Source organism: Heptranchias perlo, chromosome 9 (genome assembly GCF_035084215.1).
Source record: "Heptranchias perlo isolate sHepPer1 chromosome 9, sHepPer1.hap1, whole genome shotgun sequence".
Taxonomy (NCBI): Eukaryota; Metazoa; Chordata; class Chondrichthyes; order Hexanchiformes; family Hexanchidae; genus Heptranchias; species Heptranchias perlo.
The window spans coordinates 27,620,312-27,648,253 of NC_090333.1; the positions used below are offsets into that span (position 1 = coordinate 27,620,312).

At 46.6% G+C, this 27,942-nt stretch overlaps 1 protein-coding gene across 1 annotated transcript; it reads left to right on the plus strand.

Annotated features, from left to right (window-relative positions):
- Positions 1-27,942, plus strand: kiss1ra (KISS1 receptor a). The gene is made up of 5 exons (XM_067990081.1): positions 1-417; positions 15,539-15,663; positions 18,968-19,103; positions 22,781-23,019; positions 25,297-27,942. The coding sequence occupies exons 1-5, from the start codon at positions 177-179 to the stop codon at positions 25,651-25,653; spliced, it is 1,098 nt and encodes a 365-aa protein (XP_067846182.1). The 5' UTR covers positions 1-176; the 3' UTR covers positions 25,654-27,942.

Sequence of the window (27,942 nt, forward strand, 5' to 3'; positions counted from 1 at the left end):
TCAGAGTCCCCCGGTATCTGCAGGGTGATCAGAGCCCCCCGGTATCTGCAGGGTGATCAGAGTCCCCCGGTATCTGCAGGGTGATCAGAGTCCCCCGGTATCTGCAGGGTAAGCCCACTGATCAGCCTTCAATTCTGTATTTGCCAGAGGGGGTCTGTCCGTCCTCCCGCCCGCCGATGCAGCCGGTTACCTGGAGCCTGGCCGCTCCACTGGAGAACGGGACCGTATCCCAGCTGAACGTGTCCCTGGTGAACGGCACCGAGGACGAGGACAGGGAGCCGCCTTTCCTGACCGACGCCTGGCTGGTACCGCTCTTCTTCGCTCTCATCATGTTGCTGGGACTGGTCGGTAACGCGCTGGTCATCTATGTGATTACCAAACACCGGCAGATGAGGACGGCCACCAACTTCTACATCGGTAAGGATAGGGGGCGGGAATGGTCAGGGGAGGGGAGAAGGGGGAATGATCAGGGGAGGGGAGAAGGGGTAATGGGGAGGGGACAACAGGGAATGGTCAGGGGTGGGGAGAGGGGGAGTGATCAGGGGAGGAGAGAGGGGGTAATGGGGAGGGGAGAACGGGGAATGGTCATGGGAGGGGAGAGGGGGAATGGTCAGGGGAGAGGAGAAGGGGGAATGGTCAAGGAAGGGGAGGGGTTAATGGGGAGGGGCGAGGGGGAATGGTCGGGGGAGGGGAGAGGGGGGATGGTCAGGGGAGGGGAGAAGGGGGAATAGTCAGGGGAGGAGAAAGGGAGTGATGGAGAGGGGAGAAGGGGAAATGGTCAGGCAAGGGGCTAATGGGGAGGGGAGAAGGGGGAATAGTCAGGGGAGGGGTGTGGGGGAATGGTCAGGGGAGGGGGAGAGAGGATAATGTGGAGGGGAGAAGGGGAAATGGTCAGGGGAAGGGGAAATGGTCAGGGGAGGGGGGAATGGTAGGGGAGAGGGGGAATGGTCAGGGGAGGAGTGGAGTGAAGAGGGGGAATGGTCAGGGGGAGGAGTGGAGAGGGGGAATGGTCAGGGGGGAGGAGTGGAGAGGGGGAATGGTCAGGGGGAGGAGTGGAGAGGGGGAATGGTCAGGGGGGAGGAGTGGAGAGGGGGAATGGTCAGGGGGAGGAGTGGAGAGGGGGAATGGTCAGGGGGGAGGAGTGGAGAGGGGGAATGGTCAAGGGGAGGAGTGGAGAGGAGGAATGGTCAAGGGGAGGAGTGGAGAGGGGTAATGGTCAGGGGGAGGATTGGAGAGGGGGAATGGTCAGGGGGAGGAGTGGAGAGGGAATGGTCAGGGGGAGGAGTGGAGAGGGGGAATGGTCAGGGGGAGGAGTGGAGAGGGGGAATGGTCAAGGGGAGGAGTGGAGAGGGGGAATGATCAGGGGGGAGGAGTGGAGTGGAGGGGGGGAGTGGAGAGGGGGAATGGTCGGGGGGGGAATGGAGAGGGGGAATGGTCAGGGGGGAGGAGTGGAGAGGGGGAATGGTCAGGGGAGGAGTGGAGTGGAGAGGGGGAATGGTCAGGGGGAGGAGTGGAGAGGGGGAATGGTCAGGGGGAGGAGTGGAGAGGGGGAATGGTCAGGGGGAGGAGTGGAGAGGGGGAATGGTCAGGGGGAGGAGTGGAGAGGGGGAATGGTCAGGGGGGAGGAGTGGAGAGGGGGAATGGTCAGGGGGGGGGAGTGGAGAGGGGGAATGGTCAGGGGGGGAGTGGAGAGGGGGAATGGTCAAGGGGAGGAGTGGAGAGGGGGAATGGTCAAGGGGAGGAGTGGAAAGGAGGAATGGTCAGGGGGGAGGAGTGGAGAGGGGGAATGGTCAGGGGGAGGAGTGGAGAGGGGGAATGGTCAAGGGGAGGAGTGGAGTGGGGGAATGGTCAGGGGGAGGAGTGGAGAGGGGGAATGGTCAGGGGGAGGAGTGGAGAGGGGGAATGGTCAGGGGGGAGGAGTGGAGAGGGGGAATGGTCAGGGGGGGGGAGTGGAGAGGGGGAATGGTCAAGGGGAGGAGTGGAGAGGGGGAATGGTCAAGGGGAGGAGTGGAAAGGAGGAATGGTCAGGGGGGAGGAGTGGAGAGGGGGAATGGTCAAGGGGGAGGAGTGGAGAGGGGGAATGGTCAGGGGGGGGAGTGGAGTGGAGAGGGGGAATGGTCGGGTGGAGTGGAGAGGGGGAATGGTCAAGGGGGAGGAGTGGAGAGGGGGAATGGTCAAGGGGAGGAGTGGAGAGGGGGAATGGTCAAGGGGAGGAGTGGAGAGGGGGAATGGTCAAGGGGGAGGAGTGGAGAGGGGGAATGGTCAAGGGGAGGAGTGGAGAGGGGGAATGGTCAGGAGTGGAGTGGAGAGGGGGAATGGTCAAGGGGAGGAGTGGAGAGGGGGAATGGTCAGGAGTGGAGTGGAGAGGGGGAATGGTCAGGGGGGAAGAGTGGAGTGGAGAGGGGGAATGGTCGGGTGGAGTGGAGAGGGGGAATGGTCAAGGGGAGGAGTGGAGAGGGGGAATGGTCAAGGGGAGGAGTGGAGAGGGGGAATGGTCAAGGGGAGGAGTGGAGAGGGGGAATGGTCAAGGGGAGGAGTGGAGAGGGGGAATGGTCAGGAGTGGAGTGGAGAGGGGGAATGGTCAGGGGGGGAGTGGAGAGGGGGAATGGTCAGGGGGGAGGAGTGGAGTGCGGGAATGGTCAGGGGGGAGGAGTGGAGAGGGGGAATGGTCAAGGGGGAGGAGTGGAGAGGGGGAATGGTCAAGGGGGAGGAGTGGAGAGGGGGAATGGTCAAGGGGAGGAGTGGAGAGGGGGAATGGTCAGGAGTGGAGTGGAGAGGGGGAATGGTCAGGAGTGGAGTGGAGAGGGGGAATGGTCAGAGGTGAGGAGTGGAGAGGGGGAATGGTCAGGGGGAGGAGTGGAGAGGGGGAATGGTCAGGGGGAGGAGGGTATGGTCAGGGAGAGGAGGGGAGTGGAGAGAGGGAACGGTCAGCGGAAGGAGGGAATTGTTGGAGAGTGGAGATGGGGCATGGTCAGTTGGGAGGGTGGGAATGGTCAGGGGGGGGGGATTATCAGGGGGAGAGTGGAGTGGAGAGGGGGAATGGTCAAGGAGGGTGGGAATGGTCAGGTGAGGGAGGGGAGATTGGGATGAGGAGAGGGGGTCAGACGGGGAGGGGAGAAGGGAGACTGGGGGAGATGGGCGACCGGGAGAGGAGGAGAGAGGGGGACCCCAAGGGGAGGGCAGAGGGCGAACGCGGAGTGAGGCTAAACGGGGAGGGGGAACGTGAGGTGAAAAAGGAGGAACGGGGTTAATGGTGAGGGAGAGGTGGGTTGGTCAGATCAGAAAAGGAGAATACAGCGGAATGTAGGGGAACGATTAACGGAGAAAAGATCGATGAGGAAAGAAAGAAATCAGTCGGGAGGTAAATAACAGTTTGAATGGCCCGAAATGAGTTAACAGGTGGGACCGGATCGGGACACTGCGGGATATCAGAGAACTCAATGGGGAGGAGAGGGTTTGTAAATGAAAGATAGCGAGGGAGAGATCCTACATTATATGGTGTGGAAGTGTGACTGCGAGATCAAAGAAACACTCAGAGCGATGTGTTTGTTTCTGGGCTTCTTGCAACTTTCTACTCGAAACAGTAAAAGTCCGGGGCGAACCTAAATACAAGTGGAATCGGCTGAATTACAGAATTGAAATATTGCAGCATATATTATCGAGCGAAGTGTATTTTCTTTCTGTTAGGTGTGTGCTTTTCCCGACGTAGGCTGTAAGTTTTAAATTTAACTCCCAATTCATGTTAAGGTTTTTACTGAGATGAAAATCATTTGATTTGAAAATATCAATTGCTAGAACAGTGAGAAGTCAGCGAAAAGCAGGAGAAACTTAGAGAGGACATGCGAACTCAATAACCCGCAGCGTCAAAAATAGTAATTTATATATTTTGTTAAATTCTGCTGCATAACTGTAGAATTAGGTGTTTTGGATAGCGCTAGTACTATGCCCAAATGTTACCTATTGATAATCCTATTGAATATCCCAGCCTGTGTTATTCTGCAGTAGCAAACAGTGAATGTGTAAAAGTTACAACCGAACAAATAAGGGATCAAAAGCAAAATGCTGGAAATCGGAAATAAAATCAGAAAATGCTGGAAATACTCAGAACTGACTTCTTCCAGTTCTGATGAAAGGTCATCGACTTGAAAGGTTAGCTCTGTTTCTTTCTCCACAGATGCTGCCTGACCTGCTATTTCCAGCATGTTTCTGTTTTTATTTCAGATTTCCAGCATCCACAGTGTTTTGCTTTTGATTTTTTGAAATCAATGTTGAGTCGGGAAGGTTGTGAAGTGCCTAAACGAAAGATGAGGTGCTGTTCCTCGAGCTTCCGTTGAGCTTCATTGGAACAGCGTCGGAGGCCGAGGTCAGAGTGGGAGTGAGACAGAGAATTAAAATGGCAAGGGAAGGATGGAAATTGGAAGCAAAGTTGATGAAATTTTCCCAGTTCGGGGCAAGAGAAGGGAACAGCACAGATACAGTCATCAATGTATTGGAAAAAGAAGTGAGGGAGGGGACCTGAGTAGGACTGGGCCAAGGAATGTTCCATGTATCCCACAAAAAAGAAGGCATAACCAGGACCCATACGGGTTCCCATAGAGACACCTTTTATTTGGAGGAAGTGAATGGAGTCAAAGGAGGAGTTGTTCAACGTTAGAACAAGTTCAGCCAGGTGGAGGGGGTTGGTGGTGGATGGGGACTGGTTGGGTCTCCGTTCAAGGAAGAAGTGGAGGGTCCGCAGGCCGTCCTGGTGGGGGATGGAGGTGTAGAGAGACTGGATGTCCATAGTGAAAAGGAGATGGTTAGGGCCGGGGAACTGGAAACTATTAAAGTGGCGGAGGGTGTCGGTAGAGTCACGGAAATCGGTCAGAAGAGACTGGACAAAGGGAGAAAAAATGGAGTCGAGATAGGAAGAAATAGATTCCGCAGGGCAATTTCAGGCTGAAACGATGGGTCTACCGGGGCAGTCCTGTTTGTGGATATTCGGAAGGAGGTAGAAGCGGGCTTTGCGGGATTGGGGAACTATGACATTGGAGGTCGTGGGGGAAAGATCTCCAGAGGAGATGAGGTCAGTGACGGTCTGGGAAACTATGGCTTGATGTTCGGCTGTGAGGCTATTTTAATTCTCCGTCCCACTCCCACTCTGACCTCTTTGTCCTCGGCCTCCTACCACTGAAGCTCAACGGAAGCTCGAGGAACAGCACCTCATCTTTCGATTAGGCACTTTACAACCTTCCAGACTCAACATTGATTTCAATAACTTCAGATCATAACCACTGCTCCCATTTTTTCGGACAGCAGGTGCTGGTAATGGTTCTGCTGTTGCCATTTACAGCTCCTCTGGACCCATCCTTTGTTTCTTTATTTGCCCCATTACCACCCTCCTTGCCTTGCACCATCATCCCTTTTGTCATTTAATCATTCCTGCTCTCCACCCTATCACAGACCTTCCCTTTTGTCCTTTCCTCCCCTCCCCTTCCTCCCTCTCCTTTTCCTGGGTCTGTACTTGCTTAAAATCTGTTAAATCTCTAACTTGTTCTAGTTCTGTCGAAAGGTCATTGACCTGAAACATTAACTCTGTTTCTATCTCCACAGATGCTGCCTGACTTGCTGAGTATTTCCAGCATTTTCTGTTTTTAAATAAGAGATCAATACTGAATGAGATTTACACCTGTGATGGTGTTTAACTCAATTGGAGGCATATTCAAGTCAAACAGTATCAAAATATGAGTGAATTATTAATTTTACCCAGTGGTATGGCAAGGGCACATTAGTTGATAGAGACCTGGGGGTGAATTTAAACCCCGAATAATGGGTGGATTGGGGGCAGGGGGGCAGTAAAAATTTTAAAAGTTTGGAGCAGAAACGGATCCCAGCTCCATCCCGCCGAATTCCGCGTTTCACCCAGACGCGTCCGGAGGCGCGCACTTCAGGAACCCGGAAGTCCCACCGGCACATAGAACCGATGGGATGATATTTAAAGGGGCAATTAAGGTATTTGAAGTAGTTAATTGAATTAAATTTTAGTGTACTGAGGCAGACAAACGATTTTAACTCTACCTGAACGTGTCTCCCGTGGCCTCCGAAACACGCGAAGGAAACGAAGGTGAGTTGCAGACGCCAGCCATTTGGACCTTGAAACCAGTGTTTGACACATGTGAAGAAAAGGTGAGTTTTTGCAGCAGGGCAATCAGTTCTCAGACAAATCTTTGTGTTTTTTATCTGAGATTTCTTTGTTCACTCTCAGAATTCTTGTGTTCACCCATATTTACCTACATTTTGGACCCCCCCTCAAACTGATACCATCAGGATATGGGGGCGCAATGGATTTATTCTACAGTACATCTGAGTAGGAGGCACATCAGCATCTATGGCAGGCAAAGCGTGCAGTTCTGGGAGTTGCAACTCCACAAGACAGAGGTGCGCCACAAGGACCTGCAGAAGAGCGCAGAGGGGCAGGAGGCACTACCCTCGTGAGAGGGTCTACAGGCAGAGGCTGAGCTTCCTGGACCTCTCTGAGGAGCAGTGCCTACGGAGGCTTAGATTGAGTTGTCAGGTGGCCGCAGATATTTGCAGGCTCCTTCATGCAGCCCTGCTCCTGGATGGGCCTGGTGGGCATGCATTGCCCGTCGCAGTTAGTCACCAGTGCCCTCAACTTCTTTGTCTCCGGATCATTCCAAGATGCCACCGGTGACACTACCAGGATCTTTCAGTCGTCTGTCCATAAGTGTATATGACCGGTCACGGATGGCTTGTTTGCCAGGGCATCCGACCAAGTCAACTTCCCCATCGACGACATCAGTCAGACTGAGAGGGCAGTGGGTTAACCACTCTCTGGCCGGCTTCCCATGGGTACAGGGCGCAATTGATTGCACACACATAACAATCCGAGCACCTGCATATGAGCCACGACTGTTCATCAACCGAAACGGATATCACTCCATCATTGTGCAGCTGGTTTGCAACCACCGGAAGAGGTTTCTGCAGGGGTGTGCCAAATTCCCTGGCAGCTGCCGTGATTCCTTCATGTTGCGTGAATCCAACATCTCGGCCCTCTTCCAAGCACAAGACAGATTTAAGGGCTGGCTCCTTGGAGACAAGAGATACCCCCTGCAGAAGTGGCTCAAGACACCTATGAGGAACCCCACCAGCGAGGCACAGCAGTGGTATAACAACAGTCACATCACCACCAGGTCTGTCATTGAACAAGCCATAGGAATGCTGAAGATTCGCTTCGGGTGCCTGGATCAATCTGGGTTACAGGTGGATGAGGTCCCATGTACTCATGAAGCATCCACACCTGCCATCAATATTGAAGAAGACGAGGAGGAGGAGGGGAACGATGGGCAAACCATCGGCAGAGTAGCATCTCACCTGGCTGCTCGTGATACCAGGGAGTCACTCATATTTGATAGATTCTCATAGGGAGATCTGCAAAGTGAAGATAGTCAAGTACTCAGACCAACTGCAATGACCACCACCATCACCATTACCAGCATTCACCTCCCCTGTCCCCCCCCCCCCCCCCCCCAGGTTGCACAAAATAGTCCTACAACCACACATACACCCATTGTAAATGCACCCATTACGTGGGTTAAGTCTTGCCGTTCATGATGAGGAACATGCAAGGGCACATTCACAAAAGGGACTCAAGAATGGACAAGACATGGCAGTGGTGGTGAGAATCAGAACACTTAATGTGCATTTAACATAAACCAAATATAAATGAAAAACATGACATTCTGTCAGACACCCTTGTGCATACTCTTGGTGATTACAAAACCTTAGACTTTCTCTTCCTACCGCTTCCACATGGTGCATCCCCTATGGCTGCAGTAGAGGTAGTGGAAGATTGCTCAGATTCATGCTCTGACTGCTTAGATGCTTTTGGCCTATGACCTCTGGGTTTTGGAGCCCATGAGGGCCCTGCCAAAGACTGCTGCACCTACACCTGTGCAGGGGCAAACTCGGCCACCGGGAGAGGAGGCAGCATTGCGGATACCGGTTGAAAGGGGTGCAATGGCTGAGATGTAGGTGCACTTTGAGTGGGGTCCCCACTTCCATGTACCCTTTCGCCATCATCCCTCTCTTGGGCCAGGGCCACATCACTCCTACCACTCTGCTGGACAACGGCTTGGAGGACATGTATGATGCCTTGTAAGGCCAGTGCTAATGTATCTCTCTGGCTGTTTAAGGCGGCAGAATGTTGTTCACCTAAGTCTGCACAGCCATTGCCAGGGCCTGAATGGACTCATTTGTGAGCCACGCTTAAAGCTCGATGGAGGCTGCCATTCTCCCCATCACAGATATTCCTGCACTTACCTGTGTCACCAGTCCACTAATACTGGAGGTGGACTCCTCCATCCTCTCCGCTATCATGGAGAGTGAGTGTGGCACGTCTTCCAGTATGTCGCAAAAGTGCGTCTGTACCTCTATCATTCTCCTTTTCAAGGATGGCCCCCGGGGTTCAGCATCAGTGCCAAGCTGAGCAGAGCTTGGAGAGGAATGCACCCACCTCACGGACTCTTCACAGCTGCTCTTGCCACCATCAATCCATGTGTGTGAGGGATGTTAAAGTTCTGTCACCAGACGTTTGTGGGTGCCAGTCTCGGCATCCCCAATGGCTTATTTCCAAGGCCTCCATCTCTGCTTCAGTAAGAGCCACAATTTGTGGAGGCCCCCCTCCAGTCCGACTCCTCTCCCTTGCATTTTGCGCTCACTTCTCCTACAAGGGGAGAAAGTACAGACATGTACAGACCGTTCGCAACCTTGGTGTCCTCTTTGACCCTGAGATGAGCTTCCAACCACATACCTGCTCCATCACCAAGACCCCCTACTTCCACCTCCGTAACATCGCCCGACTTCACCTCTGCCTCAGCTCAACTGATGCTGAAAACCTCATCCATGCCGTTGTTACCTCCAGGCTGGACTATTCCAATGCTCTCCTGTCCGGCCTCCCATAAACTTGAGCTCATCCAAAACTCTGCTGTCCATATCCTAACTCGCATCAAGTCCCATTCACCCAACATCCCTGTGTTCGCTGACCTACATTAACTCCCATTCCGGGAACACCTCGATTTTAAAATTTTCATCCTTCTTTTCAAATCCCTCCATGGCCTTTCCCCTCCCTATCTCTGTAACCTCCTTCAGCCCTACAACCCTCCTAGATCTCTGCGCTCCTCCAATTCTGGCCTCTTGCGCATCCCCGATTTTAATCACTCCACCATTGGTAGCCGTGCCTTCAGCTGTCTCGGCTCTAAGCTCTGGAATTCCTTCCTTAAACCTCTTTGCCTCTCTGCCTCTCTCTCCTTTAAGATGCTCCTTAAAACTGCCCAAGTTTTTGGTCATCTGTCCTAATACCTCCTTCTCTGGCTCGGTGTCAAATTTTGTTTGATAAAGCTCCTGTGAAGTGCCTTGGGATGTTTTACTACGTTAAAGGCGCTATATAAATGTTGTTGTGTGAGTGAGGGTGAAGGGGTCACCCGATGGATGCATTGCTCTGGGTCAGGCTGACAATGAATGAGATGCATCAGAGGGTGAGTATCAGACAGATTGATCAGATTGCATCAGGATTGGGGTGAGTGGAAGAGGTTGGTACACAAACAGGGGTGGGTGGGTGAAGAAGTGCACAGACAGTGAAGGTAACTTTACCGTAAGCCTTAAATAGGTGTGAGGAGTGATGTGATGGAGTAGGCTTCGCAGGGCAGTGTGAGGGGGGCTAATGTTCACCGTAGAATGTAGGTGAATCAGTAATTGTACTCACTTTTCCTGACCTGGTTAGGCCATTAAAATCGCTTCCTGCACTGCACCCACGACTGGGGCGCCGTGTTCCTGCTGCTGACCTGTTCTGCCACTTCCAGCCGTGCCTTCCTGGTGGCAGAATCAGGTGACTTCCTCCTGTCAAGTGGGTATGGCACCTCCCTCCTGTTTCTCACAGCAGCCAGTAATATCTCCAGGACAGTGTCCGAGAACCTGGGTGCTGGCTTTGCTCTATGACGTTCCATTCTGCTTTTTCCTCCTTTCACCTTCAAAATGCATTGTTGCATTGGCCCTTTAAATAGTGGGTTTTAAATTGTGTCATGCAGGTGCGCAGTATGCCCGCTGTGCAGCTTGAGGACACGAAACCTGGAAGTTGAGTTAAGTGGCTTCAGTTGAGTCGTGATCACTCGGGAACACACACACAAAAATTTTTTCTGGGTTTCCCACCCACTTATTGACTCCCCGCTGCGATCCCGCCGCATTGTTAAAATTTAGGCCCTGGTATCAGCATGCATATGTGTTGGCAGCTTGAATCTGATCTGTATTATAGGGCCAACTTTACATGGCCCTGTTGGTGGCTTTGAGCCTCACTGGCCAGCACTGAGGGATGTGAAATTGGTGCAGAGTTTAGTGTGCTTGATTCAGAGCTTTCAGATAACGCTAGTGATTTAAGTGAAGGGGACAAGTTCATCAGAGGATACCAATTGCAGGTGCAACAACAACTGATGTGTTATGTCTGTATCTGTCAATACCCCAGGACCTGTGTTTACAGATCTTGCTAATCCTATCTTGTCATGACAGAGGAGATCAGGTTCCCCTGCCTCCACTGTCACTGTGCAATGCCATCTCCTCTTGGATGACTTGCAGACAACTTCCACAACAGGGACAGCTCTTCCAGTAGCAGTGAAGGTTATCACAGCATTAAGCTTTAATGTTAATGGATCCTTTCTAGCTCATGCAGGGGACATCTGCCAGATCAGCCAACCTGCAGTGCACACATTCATCGAGGAAATAACAGAAGCAGTGATTGCAAAGAGAAACACCTTTATCAGTTGTCCTTTGGAAAAAAAAGGTATGGAACTTTCACTATGGTCGCCATGTGCCCAAGAGCCAAGGCATCAGGGCTCTTAACATCAGCCCCATGGCTTATGTAAACAGGAACAGCTTCCATTCCGTAAATGTTCAGCTGGTGCTGACCACAACAATAGCATAGTGTAAGTGAATGCCCATTATCCAGAGTGAATCCATGATGCCTTTATTATTCAGCAGTCCATAGGTAGACCACAGGCTATGGTCGCAAACAAGCTGGACATTGAGGGAGCAATATCCTTTTCTATTCAGGAAGATGCTAGGCTGGTGATGGGGAGCAGGCAAGGCAATGTGGGTGCAGTCTATGGCACCTTACATCCTGGGGTAGCCTGCAATGTGGGCGAAGCCCAATACACTCTCGTCCTGTTTACTTTGTCAATTGGAAAAGAGATGTAGACATAGAGAGACTCGGTAACCTCCCTGATACAATGGTGAACAGCAAACAGGGAGATGTCACTAATGTTACCTGCTGCAGCCTGGAACAACCCGTGACATAAAAGGTAAGGACCACGGTGACCTTGACAACCACAGGCAGTGCTGTCCATGCCCCGGTTTGAGGCTTGGGTTGTGGCTGCAGCAGGTGACATAGCTTGGCGATAGCCTACTTGGTGAATCGAAGGCGCCTGACATCTTGCTCCTCTATGTTCAGGTAGGAGAAGAGCCCCCTGAAGACCTGCTGTGAGTATGGTCTCCTGGGCAGGGCTCTCTTCTCCCAGCTGCTCCTGCCCTCTCCTGTCTTCTTAACTGCTCCTCCTTGTCCTCCAGCCCCAAAGGCAGACCTACCAGACTGCCCGTGGTTGCAATAAAACCGTTTTGAAGGCAGACAAAAGCAGCCCAGTCCCAGCAGAAAGTTGTTAGCAGAAGTCAGAAATTGGTTGTAGAAGGAAAAAAAACACCCAGAAGTTAACCAGTAGCCTAAAATGACAAACCAGGAACTAACCTGTATGGAGTGGATGGGCTATTTAAATAGCGCGACTGAAGCACCTGTTAGAGTCATGAGTTGCTGAATGAGTTTAATCACGTGGCAGATCAATTTCACAAAAAGGTCCTACAACAAGCGTAGGACGTTATTTGAATATTATAATGAGGCTTTCTAATACTTCCATCGGGTGCCTGGATGCCGACAGCGGGCGGCACACCTTTGGTGCACAATGAGCATGCCTACGCCACCCACCATATTGGTCCCGTAGGCATCTGTTTTGCAAAATGGGTGCAGCGCGATTGAATTTCTAGGCCAGGTTCTCCATTCTTGGGTCCTCTGTAAAAACCGTGCAATCAGGAGAAAACATAGCAAGCTTGATTATTGTTTGACATCAGTGTAAATTTGGTAGAGCCACATGTAAACTCATCTGACATCATATACATAAGTTGGAGCCTTGAAAGGAGCAGTTTCTGTGGGTTAGATTGAACTGATATTTTGTCCATTCATCTAAATTGGTGACATCCTCTATCTTGTGACGTTAGATTCATTTGTTGGTGGTTTGTGAAACCCAATAGTTGATTGACATTTAAGAAACAGACAAGTAGCACACAGAAAGGGAGTATATGAATTATTAGAATGATACCCGGACTTCAAGGGTTAAGTTACGAGGAGAGATTACACAAATTGGGGTTGTATTCTCTGGAGTTTCGAAGGTTAGGGGGTGATCTGATCGAAGTTTATAAGATATTAAGGGGAACGGATAGGGTGGATAGAGAGAAACTATTTCCGTTGGTTGGGGATTCTAGGAGTAGGGGGCACAGTCTAAAAATTAGAGCCAGACCTTTCAGGAATGAGATTAGAAAACATTTCTACACACAAAGGGTGGTAGAAGTTTAGAACTCTCTCCGCAAACGGCAATTGATACTAGCTCAATTGCAAAATTTAAATGTGAGATAGATAGCTTTTTGGCAATCAAAGGTATTAAGGGATATGGGCCAAAGGCAGGTATATGGAGTTAGATCACAGATCAGCTATGATGGCGGAGCAGGCATGAGGGGCTGAATGGCCTACTCCTGTTCCTATGTTCCTATATTTTCCTGTAAGTTGGCCAGTAGCTTCACATTGGGGAATTTTCAAGCAGCCTCAGTTCCTGAACTGTCAGAACAGTGCCCTCCAAAAATTCCATTCTCATGTTTTTCGGCCTGCAGAAGGACAAACCATTTTAGTCCAGCTTTTCTGATTTCTATTTCAGCTGAAAAGTGTTGAGCTGATCAACAACATGATGATGTCATTGTGCATTGCTCTGCTTATAAAGCTGGCATGACAATTCCCCTTTTCAATTTTATTTGTGAGGGGGGTATGAAAACCCTGTTCACTCTGCAGTTCCCCCAGGGCTCCCCAGACTGTGTATTTCCTGTGTCCCACAGAGTGAGGAGGTGACCCACTCCTAGGACTCCACTAATGCTGTTGTGCGCTGGATGGGAGGAGGTACATGAGAGTGATTCAGTGATGGCTCTTTCTCTGATTTTTTTTTTTCCTCTTATTTGTATAAGCTTTTGGTCTCCACCTGGCATCATGGACAATCTACAAGCTACATGGACAATCAGACCTGCATCTTTGACTGATGTGACGCAGTCTACTGGTTCTTCAGTGTGTTGTATCACTGTGCTACTTGCAGCAGTCTATCTTTAACTTTCCAAGCATTTTGTAAATAAAACTGGCTTCATTACATTGAGATAGATTACAATTATGCTAAAATGAGTATTGTTGGGCTTCATTACATTGAATGGTTGCAACGCATTACTGTAATTGAGAGAGCAAGGATTATCAGAGAGAGTAAGCGGGTTGCCTTTTGTCAAACAAATCAGTGAGACTGGTAGATGGTGTAGAGGCATTTTTGATATATTCTCAATGGCTCATTTTTCAGGTAAATACAAACCATACATCTTTAATTTGTCTCTCCTCTATCTCTTGTCCCATTCTCTCTCTCAAACAAATGCAGTTCTCTTTTTTTCTTGATTTTTCTTTCTGTCTTTCTTTATTCTTTGTGTTTTTCTTTCAGAATAATTCTTGTTAAAATACCACTTCACAAATGCCTGGAATGGTTTTTGCCATGCTGTATGAGAAAGATGTGTGATTGGGAAAACTTTCAGCACTCTCAGCTTTACTGACTGGTTAATTGCTGCCCTCTAGTGGGAATGAAGAAAACACCACATTTGTAGGTAAAAAAGCAAAAAATTAACTGTGCCTGCTGGAAATCTGAACAAAAATAGAAAATGCTGGAAATACTCGGCAGGTCAGGCAGCATCTGTTGAGAGAACAGACAAGTTAACATTTCAGGTGTGGACTCTTCTGTGCCACATTTATAGGGGCTGTGAATGCGACCAAGCCATCGATATTAATTTCTAACCAAGAAGTGGTTGGGAACCAATTATTTTGTGGTGGAGTGTACTAAACTGAGAGAGTTTGTGAGAGAATTGGTCTGGGGTTCATGCTTGATCTGCATCACGAGTGTGCCACTTATCAAACATAACATAATCCTCTAGTGGTGGAAAACATTTTTTGTGAGCAATTCCTTGGCCCAGAAATTGAGCTAAATGAACCTCACACACCATTCGTTAATTATAAACTCACCCACAAAGCCCATCTTATTCATGGGCTTCTGGGTGCCAACTTGCTTCATTGGTGAGCTGCAAAACGTGCAGCCTTCTTTCCTAGGCTTCTGTCAGCCATGGGAGCAGGGAATGGATCGCTCTCTCCCCTCAACAAATCAGCTTGAAGCCACGCAGTCAGAATCAGGAAGTGAAAGCTACAACAGTGAATTCAAAAGTAAAATCAGATCGAGAAAGCAAAATAAAGAGAGGGTAAGATTAAAGGACAGAGATAAAAGAGACAGAAAGAAAAAGTAAAAAAAAATTTTAAATTTAATTTTTTTTTAATATCCAGCAACAATTAATATTGGGAGGAATGAGATTGAAAATTTTTCAGTGACAGAGAGGTTGTTTGGCAGTCATTAATACTTACCATGCCGTTAAAAGTTAGTTTAGATCTGATATAACCAAAGGTATTAAGGGATATGGGGCTAAAGTGGGTATATGGAGTTAGGTCACAGATCAGCCATGATCTTATTGAATGGCTGAACAGGCTCGAGGGACTAAATGACCTACTCCTGTGCCTATGTTCCTATTAAGGTGCCAAAAGTTTTGTGTATCTGAACCTATCCAAATCATTAGATGTCTGAGCAGAGAAAAGCATTTGGTATATAGACTTGGACCATTCTCTGCCACTGTGCTGTTTGGTACAGTGTACTCCTTCAGTTTGCTTTTTCATTTATCAGTGACATTAACAAAGTCTAAGTTTTAGATATGTTCAAGGGGCTGAAAACCAATAAATCCCACAGGTAAGACCCAGAATAATTAGATAGATAAAAGAGGACATTTGTGAGTCAGTGAATCAACGGTTGTGACAGAGCTGAAAAATACAGTTCCCATATTCATAAAAACTGACAGATCCATACCTGGTAAATACAGACCCGATAGCCTTACCTCAATAGTCAACGATTAAAGATGAATACTCAGAAATAAAATGGAGGAGTTCTTGTGTGTAAGAAACATAATAAACGACAACCAACACAGCTTCACAAGTGCAGACCTTCCCTGACGAACCTCATGGGCCTTTTTTTGTGAAAGTCATTCCCAAATTGACATTGAAAAGCCATATGGACTGCCAAAAAGCTTTTGATCCTAATGATTTTTTCCTTCTTGTTCAAAGCTAACCTGGCTGCCACAGATATCATATTCCTGGTCTGCTGTGTTCCATTTACTGCCACTCTGTATCCTCTACCCAGCTGGATCTTTGGAGACTTTATGTGCAAATTTGTCAACTACTTACAGCAGGTAAGTGAGAGGACAAACGTTAAGTGAATATGAATTGAAAAAAACACTTGCCCCCAGACAAGAATGAATGAAGATATATTGCTGATGTTTAGTGCTGCGCCATCAGAGACATCTACAAGTCAGGAAGAATCGAGTTAATATAGAAGGGAAACATAGTTAGAGCTAGTATTCTGATCCTTCAGTTCCCAGGTCTGGTTTTTTGAATCAAGGTCTTTTAACTTCCTTTGATGGTGTACTGGTTAATGCATTCATGCAAAAACTTTGTATATTATTTTAACTCGCTTACTAACTCAGTTAAAATAAGCAGGTCAACGACTGTGTTAAAATCGCACAAAAGAATTTAACATAAATTCATTAACCATAGGAAATTAAACCTTAAGAAGTCAAAGTGGACTCTAGGGGAATCAAGGGATATGGGGATCGGGCAGGAAAGTGGAGTTGAGGTTGAAGATCAGCCATGATCTGATTGAATGGCGGGGCGGTATAGCCTACTCCTGCTCCTATTTCTTATGTTCTTATGTTCTTAAGTGGAGAACCAGTGAATGCAGTAATGATGCTCAACACCTAGATTTATTCTTGATGTGGAGATGCCGGTGATGGACTGGGGTTGACAATTGTAAACAATTTTACAACACCAAGTTATAGTCCAGCAATTTTATTTTAAATTCACAAGCTTTCGGAGGCTTCCTCCTTCGTCAGGTGAACGATGTGAAACGATCGTGGGGGATACTGGTGTAGAGTGCCGAGACGTCCATCGTGGTGAGAAGTGTTCCTGGTTCAACTGGTCCGTGGGTACTGAGTTTTTGGAGGAAGTCTGTAGTGTCGCGACAGAAGCTGGGGGTTCCCTGTACGATGGGTTTCAGGATGCCCTCGATGTATCCAGAGAGGTTCTCACATAGGGTTTTCACATCGTTCACCTGACGAAGGAGGAAGCCTCCGAAAGCTTGTGAATTTAAAATAAAATTGCTGGACTATAACTTGGTGTTGTAAAATTGTTTACAATTAGATTTATTCTGGTTGTGTGCTTTAAGGGCAAAAGGGTAACTAGGGAGAGAGTAGGGCCTCTTAAGGATCAACAAGGTCATCTATGTGCGGAACCACAAGAGATGGGTGAGATCCTGAATGAATATTTCACATCGGTATTTACGGTTGAGAAAGGCATGGATGTTAGGGAACTTGGGGAAATAAATAGTGATGTCTTGAGGAGTGTACATATTACAGAGAGGGAGGTGCTGGAAGTCTTAACGCGCATCAAGGTAGATAAATCTCCGGGACCTGATGAAATGTATCCCAGGACGTTATGGGAGGTTAGGGAGGAAATTGCGGGTCCCCTAGCAGAGATATTTGAATCATCCACCGCTACAGGTGAGGTGCCTGAAGATTGGAGGGTAGCAAATGTTGTGCCTTTGTTTAAGAAGGGCGGCAGGGAAAAGCCTGGGAACTACAGACCAGTGAGCCTGACATCTGTAGTGGGTAAGTTGTTAGAGGGTATTCTGAGGGACAGGATCTACAGGCATTTGGAGAGGCAGGGACTAATTAGGAACAGTCAGCATGGTTTTGTGAGAGGAAAATCATGTCTCACGAATTTGATTGAGTTTTTTGAAGGGGTAACCAAGAAGATAGATGAGGGCTGTGCAGTAGACGTGGTCTACATGGACTTCAGCAAAGCATTTGACAAGGTACCGCATGGTAGGTTGTTACATAAGGTTAAATCTCATGGGATCCAAGGTGAGGTAGCCAATTGGATACAAAATTGGCTTGACGACAGAAGACAGAGGGTGGTTGTCGAGGGTTGTTTTTCAAACTGGATGCCTGTGTCCAGCGGTGTGCCTCAGGGATCGGTGCTGGGTCCGCTGTTATTTGTTATTTATATTAATGATTTGGATGAGAATTTAGGAGGCATGGTTAGTAAGTTTGCAGATGACACCAAGATTGGTGGCATTGTGGACAGTGAAGAAGGTTATCTAGGATTGCAACGGGATCTTGATAAATTGGGCCAGTGGGCCGATGAATGGCAGATGGAGTTTAATTTAGATAAATGTGAGGTGATGCATTTTGGTAGATCGAATCGGGCCAGGACCTACTCCGTTAATGGTAGGGCGTTGGGGAGAGTTATCGAACAAAGAGATCTAGGAGTACAGATTCATAGCTCCTTGAAAGTGGAGTCACAGGTGGATAGGGTGGTGAAGAAGGCATTCAGCATGCTTGGTTTCATTGGTCAGAACATTGAATGCAGGAGTTGGGATGTCTTGTTGAAGTTGTACAGGGCATTGGTGAGGCCACACTTGGAGTACTGTGTACAGTTCTGGTCACCCTATTATAGAAAGGATATTATTAAACTAGAAAGAGTGCAGAAAAGATTTACTAGGATGCTACCGGGACTTGATGGTTTGACTTACAGGGAGAGGTTAGACAGACTGGGACTTTATTCCCTGGAGAGTAGGAGGTTAAGGGGTGATCTTATAGAAGTCTATAAAATAATGAGGGGCATAGATAAGGTCGATAGTCAAAATCTTTTCCCAAAGGTAGGGGAGTCTATAACGAGGGGGCACAGATTTAAGGTGAGAGGGGAGAGATACAAAAGGATCCAGAGGGGCAATTTTTTCACTCAAAGGGTGGTGAGTGTCTGGAACGAGCTGCCAGAGGCAGTAGTAGAGGCGGGTACAATTTTGTCTTTTAAAAAGCATTTGGACAGTTACATGGGGAAGATGGGTATCGAGGGATATGGGCCAAGTGCAGGCAATTGGGACTAGCTTCGTGGTATAAACTGGGCGACATGGACATGTTGGGCCGAAGGGCCTGTTTCCATGTTGTAACTTCTATGATTCTATGATTCTATGATTCTATAATTGTGACCTGGGTTAATATTTACTAAATGTGCTACTGACAGAACATCACACTGACCTGGACAATACATTTATATTGACTGAGGCACAACTGTAAGTTGATTGGAGTTAAACGCTGCATTCATTGGGATCATAGTGTGTACTTGCACTGAGAAATGAAAACAGAGCAGAACTGGCAGAGTGATTAAAGAATATTGCCCCACTCTTTCAGTTAAGGATTGGTGGATAGGCAAACGGAACCTTAATGGGGAAAATATATTACTTTTAATGAGGATAATAAAGAGTGTATGTTATCAGGCCTGAGAGAATTGCTGAAAGGGTGACTTTACTTTCTGTCGATGATTTGAGGGGGTGTGATTAGATGATTTGCAGTCACCAATAACCAGATTAAATTCCTTTCTCATCCCATTTGTTGCCTTATTATGTAATGAAGATGTTTATAAATTTGTTTTCTATAGGTTACTGTCCAGGCAACCTGTATTACCTTGACTGCGATGAGTGCTGACCGATGTTATGCTACAATTTATCCACTCAAGTCGCTGCGTCACCGTACTCCCAGGGTTGCCATGGTGGTCAGCATGTGCATATGGATAGGTATATTCTGATGTAACACTGTGGAAGTGAAAGCATGTATGTCCATATTTGAGTTTGCAAATGTGAGGATTAACAGAACTTGTCCCTTTTGTATGCAGTGAGTGCATTAGATACATCTATATCAGGGCTTTGTGTGAAGCAGATACAGTGAAGACCTCCGTTGCATTTTCCTTGCCTTTGTCCCAATCTCAAAAGTAGTCTCCCCCACTCCATTATTCAGGACTTTTTGAGTGAAAGTATTAAATTGTACCAACTCGCACCAACTTTGAGAACAGTTTTGTGTTGAGATAGTGTGGAAACAGTGTTGAGACGGCACCAAAATTTATATTTAACTGAAGATTTTCGCAGCCAATAGAGACATGTTCATCCATTTTATGTGCCTGAATTCAAATCCAGACACCATGAGGGGTATTTTAACCCCCTAGAACGGGTGGGTTGGGGTGGGTGGGTACTTAAAATAATTGATTTTTGGAGCGGGACCGCAACTCGGCTCCAACGCGCCCACTTCTGGGTTTAACCAAGATGCGTTTGGATGCGTGCGAGTATAGAATCATAGAATCATAGAATGGTTACAGTACGGAAGGAGGCCATTCGGCCCTTTGAGTCCGTGCCAGCTGTCTGCAAGAGCATTCCAGCTAGTCCCACTCCCCCACCCTATCCCTGTGGCCCTGCAAATTTTTTCCCTTCAAGTACTTATCCAATTCCCTTTTGAATCTGTCCCCATCACCCCCTCGGGCAGTGTATTCTAGATCTCAACCACTCACTGTGTAAAAAAGTTTTTCCTCATGTCGCCTTTGGTTCTTTTGCCAATCACCTTAAATCTATGTGATCTGGTTCTTGACCCTTCAGCCAATGGGAATAGTTTCTCTCCATCTACTCAGTCTAGACTCTTCATGATTTTGAATACCTCTATCAAATCTCCTCTCAACCTTCTCTGTTCCAAGGAGAACAACTCCAGCTTCTCCAGTCTATCCACGTAACTAAAGTCCTTCATCCCTGGAACCATTCTAGTAAATCTCTTCTGCACCCTCTCTAAGGCCTTCACATCTTTCCTAAAGTGCGGTGCCCAGAACTGGACACAGTATTCTAGTTGTGGCCAATCATAATTTCCTTGCTTTTGTAACTTGCTCGCCGCAGTTGAGACCTTAATCAGTTCAAGCGGGTAGGTACTTATAGCATCAGTTAACGTCCTTGTGAGGCGTTAAGTAGGTCTTTTTAAATTGAATTTGACTTAACTTTAAATTTAACGCCTCCAACGCGGGTTTCTCTGGGCTCATGAATCTCATCAGTGAAAAGGAGGCGAGAAGGGCTGGATCATGAGGTAAGTGACTTTATTGCACTGCTTGTGGGCCCGGAGGAGCAGGGTTGTTTCCTCCAGGCTTAACAAGCTTACCTGCCGCAACCAGACCCCTGTGATCAGCTGACCCACCCCCTCGGCGATGTCCGAGACTCTCCCCCGATGTCCAAAACCCCGTGATGCCCGAGGCTCTCCCCCGATGTCCAAAACCCCGTGATGCCCGAGGCTCTCCCCCGATGTCCAAAACCCTGTGATGCCCGAGGCTCTCCCCCAATATCCGAGACCCCCCCCGATGTCCGAGACCCCCCCGATGTCCGAGACCCCCCCGATGTCCGAGACCCCCCCCCCGATGTCCGAGACCCCCCCCGATGTCCGAGACCCCCCCCCGATGTCCGAGACCCCCCCCGATGTCCGAGACCCCCCCCCCGATGTCCGAGACCCCCCCCGATGTCCGAGACGCCCCCGATGTCCGAGACCCCCCCCCGATGTCCGAGACCCCCCCCCGATGTCCGAGACCCCCCCCCGATGTCCGAGACCCCCCCCCGATGTCCGAGACCCCCCCCCGATGTCCGAGACCCCCCCCCCGATGTCCGAGACCCCCCCCCCGATGTCCGAGACCCCCCCCGATGTCCGAGACCCCCCCCGATGTCCGAGACCCCCCCCGATGTCCGAGACCCCCCCCGATGTCCGAGACCCCCCCCGATGTCCGAGACCCCCCCCGATGTCCGAGACCCCCCCCCCCCGATGTCCGAGACCCCCCCCCCGATGTCCGAGACCCCCCCCCCCCGATGTCCGAGACCCCCCCCCCCCGATGTCCGAGACCCCCCCCCCCCGATGTCCGAGACCCCCCCCCCCCCCGATGTCCGAGACCCCCCCCCCCCGATGTCCGAGACCCCCCCCCCCGATGTCCGAGACCACAACCCCATCCAACCCCCAATGATCCTGATCTCTTCCCGACCCCCTTTCCAACCCCCATTGATCCCGATTTTTCCCAACCCCCAATGATCCCGATCTCTCCCCGACCCCCCCATCCAACCCCCAGTGATCCCGAATCTCTCCCCGACCCCCCTTCCAACCCCCAGAGATCCCGATCTCTCCCCGACCCGCCATCCAACCCCCAAAGATCCCGATCTCTCCCCGACCCCCCTTCAAACCCCCAATGATCCCGATCTCTCTCCGACACCCCCATCCAACCCCCAATGATCCCGATCTCTCCCCGACCCCTCCATCCAACCCACAATGATCCCGATCTCTCTCTGACTCCTTTCCAACCCCTAATGATCCTGACCCCCCCCATCCAACCCCCAAAGATCCTGATCTCTCCCCGACCCTCCCATCCAAACCCTGAAGACTCTTATCTAACCCCAGCTGTTTTCCTGCCTGACAGACAGCCAGTGTGTCAATCAAGGCTGGCTGCCGGGCATGAAACGTGGACGAAAAATGTTTTCCTTCAACTAAGTTGCAAGTGCAGATTTTAACTTTACTTCAGGGTTTTAGCGCCCGATCACATCTGTGTTGATTCTAGCTCCACATGCACTTCTCACAATTTGTTCCTAGATCACTCCCATTACTACTCCAGGCTGGCTGATAGGAGATGCCACAAAATGCCCCATTAGATATTCTCTTACACCGAATGGAAGATGCCTGGGCTCTGGTCAGCACCTCCCCACACCTGGGAACATAAACTCAGCAGAGTGGAGAGCCATCATGGAGTGAGTTGGTAACAGAGTGAAGGGGGGAACAGAGTGAAAACAATGCTTCCAAAACAGGCATTAGGTGGAGAGGGAGAAGGAAGAGCAGAAGAGTAGATTCATTGAAATTTAAATAAAGAATATAAGCTTAAAACTTAACCAAAACGTCACCATTTATTGTTAGAATATCATCATCAGAAGGGATAGTGATATGTGATTCCTGCAGGATATGGGAGTTTCAAGTAGCAAACGTTAACTTGGACAAACACGTCTGCAGAAAATGTCTCCAATTGCAATTACTTGAGTTCAAGGTCTCAGAACATGAGGTGAAGTTTATCTCAATTAATATATATCATCTCTTCAGTTTGCCATGTTTATCGTGTGGTAACATCATGAATGCAATTTTGTCGGTACTGATTCAAGAACTTCCTGCTCATTTCTGTTACATACACATTTATTTACTATGTATAAGTAATTTTACTTTAGAAATATTATAAAGAATAACAAAATATCCAGGAGTATGTTTTAAAGCAGTAATACATCTTGGAGGTTCTAACAATTAATGAATGGCACCCAAGCCCCTTGATTTCACGGCAGCCTGGTATTCAGTCTCTGCTATCCCCGTTACATGGCATTCACCATGTAGGCTCATAGTTGATCTCAGTAACATCAGTGCCTTTTGATTCCAGGTTCCTTTGTTCTGTCTTTCCCAATTATTATGTACCAGAAGATTGAAAAGGGGTACTGGTATGGACCTAGGACGTATTGCGCCGAGGCCTTTCCATCAGATGCCCATCAGAAAGGCTTCATACTCTACCACTTTCTTGCTGTCTACCTTCTGCCTTTGCTCACCATCTCCCTGTGCTACTCCTTGATGATTAAGAGAGTTGGACAACCTGTTGTTGAGCCCATTGACAACAACTATCAGGTGTGTGTGAGGCTTGTCTTTCTCAAACCAAACACCAAAAATGAATTTTCCATGATACTTTAATTTCTAAATGGGGTATCTCTGCCCACCAAGGAAAGGCCAGACATGTGGCAATAGAAGTGGTGGTTTATGTTTTGGTTGGGTTTTCTTTCTAACCAATCATGCTCCCTCATTCTTTTCAGTCCCTACACTCTGAATACCTTTTCACCCTAAACTCAAACCTCATTGTTGAATTTGATATGGTCTGTGTTTGCATTCAGAGGCTAGATTAAAAGTTACATGTAGGCTGCAGGCTGTAATCTTTTTGTATAGTAAACTGACATAACAAAATGGTGCAGCCAGAGGTAATTACAACAAGGACAGATGGCTCACAAAATTGATCTTTGTGTTTGCTGAGACCATAGAAAAGGGAAGTATACAATGGAATACCAGCAGAAAGACCAGAGTTTTCTAATGGCCAAGAACTTGAGTTCAACAGATAATGACTAGATCTTCCTTTGAACTTCTGAATACAAAGGACAGAGTTACTAATAGCAAAATGTCTGGGAGAAAGCTTCACAGTAAGATGATCTTGCTGCTAGTATTCCTCGCAAATTTTTTGGATCAGAGTGTTGAGATGCAGCTGCAGCAGAGGTTGCAGTCCAGGTATAAATATGGAAATCTGACTTCAGCGTTACCATAGAATGATACAGCACAGAAGGAGGCCATTCGGCTATTGTGCCTGTGCTGGCTCTTTGAAAGAGCTATCCAATATAGGATCATAGTATTCCATCACTGGGTGTATATATAGATATATATTTTTATAACAGTAAAATTAGTGACTATGATAACTGTGGCCAAAGTTTCTTAATTTCTACTTTTTGTTTTGTTTCAGTATACCTTGAATATCAAGGCAGGGATCCAAATGTTTGTGATTGGACAGAGCTTACAGTGGATATATGGGTGGATAGTACCATGGTCAGGCTTTTTTGTTGGAATTATTGATTTGATCTTCTCACCATTAAAGTTAATACATTTATCCACCATTGTCCACTTCTATTTACCTGTAGTGATTTAGTTACTGCTTATGTTTTAGATTGAGTCAATTATGCTGGAGGAGATGTAGCAAAAGTCCATCCAAAATTGTCATTAATACAAATGAGCAGAAAAGAGCCTTTCCTGGGAGACCCCTTATTAAGATAACTGACCATTAATGGTGACTTGGTATCTGAAAAAATGCATCTTGTTCAATTGCTCACCAGATGTTCTACAAGAGGACATCTTTACAGTAAAATCAGGAAGCTATATCCTACTGTGCTCTGACTTTGTATAAAATAGTATGATTTCCAGCTATATGACTTGCAGATAAGATGTAAGGTCTATTAGATAATTATATCTGTTTCCAACATTACTATTTCCTTCTTTGAGAAAAATGGAGTCACATGCCACAGTTATATGGATAAAGAAGAGTTTTTTTAATACCACAGGTGCTGAGTCAATGAAATTTAAGGCCAGGTATGAAAAGTTTAGTAACATGGCATGAAATTACAGTGTGTAATAATTAGCAAAATTCAATTTTGCTGTATTAGAAACAGTGAGTTCACTAATGTATATCTGTTTTCAACTAGGTTCAGCCTTTATTCACAAATTTAACAAGTGTGTTGATCTATTTAAAATAATTTCCCAGCTGGCAAGATGGTTTCCCAGGGTCAATTGGCCCTGGAGTACTATTTGGGCAGGTTTGAAGACATGCCTCTATTGTTTGTAATCGAGTCACTCTGGGACACACGCTGTAACTGCATCACTGGAGCAGCCGAGCAGGGAAGGAAACCCCACTTTACAGTCTCCATGCCAGCAATAACATTGATGTTTTAAGAAAAAAATGAAAGACAATGCAGGTTTTAATTTCATCTATAAAAAGGGGGAGTATTTTGAACAAAAGTGACTATGCCTAGACTTTCTTTCCCTTTTAATAGGTAACTACTTTTTACATTGATGTTGGTAAGTTTCAAAATAGACTAACAATCAAGTTGGTACAGAAGCACTGAAAGAAACAGTTAAGTTCCTGAGGGAGCAGGAAGCAAAGGATGTGGAATTGTTGCATGGCAAGAGGGGGATATAAATAGTCTGAACAAGTATTTACCCAGCAAAATGGGCTGTGAATGCCCTTTTCTCAATCCTCCCTACTTTTGTTGTTAATTGGTCTCATAAGAATTTTTGTTTTACACTGCAGCAATTCAAATTTGGTACAGTTGCCCTTTGAGAGTGTAACACTAATGTATATCTGTTTTCAACTAGGTTCAGCTTTTGTCTGAAAGGACAATAGCAATGAGAAGCAAGATTTCTAAAATGGTGGTGGTAATTGTGCTCCTGTTTACAGTCTGTTGGGGTCCCATCCAACTCTTCATCCTCTTCCAGGGGTTTTACTCAAAATTCCAGGCCAACTATGAGACCTACAAGATCAAGACTTGGGCCAACTGCATGTCATATGCCAACTCCTGCATCAACCCCATAGTTTATGGGTTTATGGGAGCCAGTTTCAGGAAGTCTTTTAAGAAGGCCTTCCCATTCATGTTTAGAAGGAAGGTGAGGGACAACAACATGACCTCTGGCAGTGGCAATGCAGAAATGAAGTTTATCACTGCAGAATCATAATTGTTATGGATTTTCATGAATGAAGATGGTTAAAGATACACAAGCACAGACCTTCCATTTGTTTGGTCCACAGAATTCCTAGAGGGCAAATATACCTTCAATAAGATATTTGATTATTTATTTATTTATGGGAACTTTAGCAGAGCTAACCTCTACTAATTAGCAATTGCCAGTTTGGCCATGTTTTACTGTAAAAAGTATTTTACCATCAAAAAGATTCAGAAGCACAATTGAATCCTTTGAATTGGTTTGCCAAGAGATATTATCTTTGGATTTGGAATTCTGTAAACTGCAGATGGAAACAGCCAATGTGCAAATCTTTCTTGCCACAGCCCATTGAGTCACTCCTTGAACAATTCAACTGAAAAACATCACAAAACACCATAAACATTGGACTTGAATCAAGGTTTGCTTTTAGAGTTATATTTAGATCAAAGGTAATATATAATGGCAATAAATGGGAAGTTATCTGGCCCACTGGAATTTTATACAGGGGGAGAGATAGGAAAGTTTGGTCATTGAAATTTCACTTTTAATTGGAGTGAAAGAGATGTGGTTTGATTCACTGAAATTCCAGATGGGGGATTGATTAGGAAATGGTTTGATCGATTGGAAATTTATCTCGTGGTGTGAATGGGAAACCATGTGATCCACTGTGAATTTATATAATGGAAGTTAATGGATTGCCCATTGAAATTCAATGCAGTGAAAATAAATTGGAAACAGATTCTGATTGGAATTAGACCTGGTTGAAGTGCGTGGGAATTGGTTTAATACACTGGGATTGTTTTTGCATGAATAAGCTACATATATGGATATATTCTGTGTATTTGGGCCTTAGGGAGCTCACCAAAATGTCTCATTTGAGTTGTACCACTTAATCTGAATGATGCAGTTTCTTTTGCAATTTGGCTTTGAGTGATATTGAAGTAAACTAAATAGGATCAATAAAGTTATCAATTACTGGGACACAACATTCAGAGGTTACTGGACAGATTGATGCTGCCAAGAGTATAGCAAACAAAATGATCTTTAAATTAAGAAGCCAATGCTACCTATTAACAACCAGATGATCTGAAGTCATTAAATTAATAGTGGGGAGTCCAGGACCATTGTAATCCAGAATTGATGACCAGTTTGTTTTTTTGAATAATTGATCAGTGCAGTGTAGCTAAAGGAACCAAATTAGTTCTCATTGGAGGAAAAAGACTATGAAAGTGGAACATTTTCATTTTTTAAATAATGAAGAGAATTAATGAGCTGGGTGTAGGAGTATTTTATATGAAGCATTAATCAGAAAAGTTAATGATGCCACAGTTAAATATAACTTAAGGAGTAGATTTTGAAGGGTTGTCAATTTATAGAACAAACCGTTACTGAATGTGGTGAATTTGGGAAATGAGTAGATCCTTGAGTGAAGAAGGAGTTGAGGAAAATGTGCTTGGGGCAGGAGGGAAGTAAAAAGTGGTCAGTGTACATTTTGAAAGGTGACATTAATGATTGATTCCCACCTAGGTCAACCTATGTCCCTTTCTGCTTCCTTATGTATAAATATATGAAACAGAACATTGTGAGTTCTTAATTAGGACCCTATCTCTGATGGATGTTAAACGTGAGTCAATGGACTGTGACTGATGTGTTGACTGTTGTTGACATATATCCTAGGCACAAAAGCCCTTGGTTTGATTATCTTGGGTCTGATATGCCTGACTTGAAGTACAATCTGGTGCAAAAAGAAGTGTGATATGGATGATATTCAATTAAGCGGATTGTCAGCTCTGCTGCCATATTGTCTACTATGCTGGTGTGACTAGTAATATACCATATTGTAGGAGAAATGACAAGACAAAATGTTATATAAATGTACATAAGTATCTGTCATTGCACAGTTTTTCCAGTTCTTTTGGTGAGTACAGATTGTTTTAAAAAATGTATTTTTACAATGTAAAACCATCAAGTCATTACTCTGTTATACTAAGATATCCAGTTTTCCTGCTTTATTCACTCTGCAGGGTCAAAAAATCGTTTTCTGGGTTTTAAAAAAATACTACTGGTCTTGGTTTTTATTTGACTTAGGTTGAATACTATAATTTCAAGAAACCTTCCTTACTGCCTGCAGTGTTTTTATTTTCCTGGTTTTCTTGATCTGTCTTTGTTACTTTTACCTTTCTTTTGGGAGGGGGATCTCTACCACTGCCAATGTTCTCACTTTTTATCCTTTTTCAGTTAATCTTCTATTTATATAATGATCTTGGTCAACAGTTTTCTTCTCGTGAATAAATTTATTTT

Coding starts and splice junctions, on each gene's coding strand:
- kiss1ra (XM_067990081.1), top strand. CDS start 177: ATGCAGCCGGTTACCTGGAGCCTGGCCGCTCCACTGGAGAACGGGACC. Junction 418..15,538: donor GGCCACCAACTTCTACATCG/GTAAGGATAGGG, acceptor TCTTGTTCAAAG/CTAACCTGGCTGCCACAGAT. Junction 19,104..22,780: donor CAGCATGTGCATATGGATAG/GTATATTCTGAT, acceptor TTTTGATTCCAG/GTTCCTTTGTTCTGTCTTTC.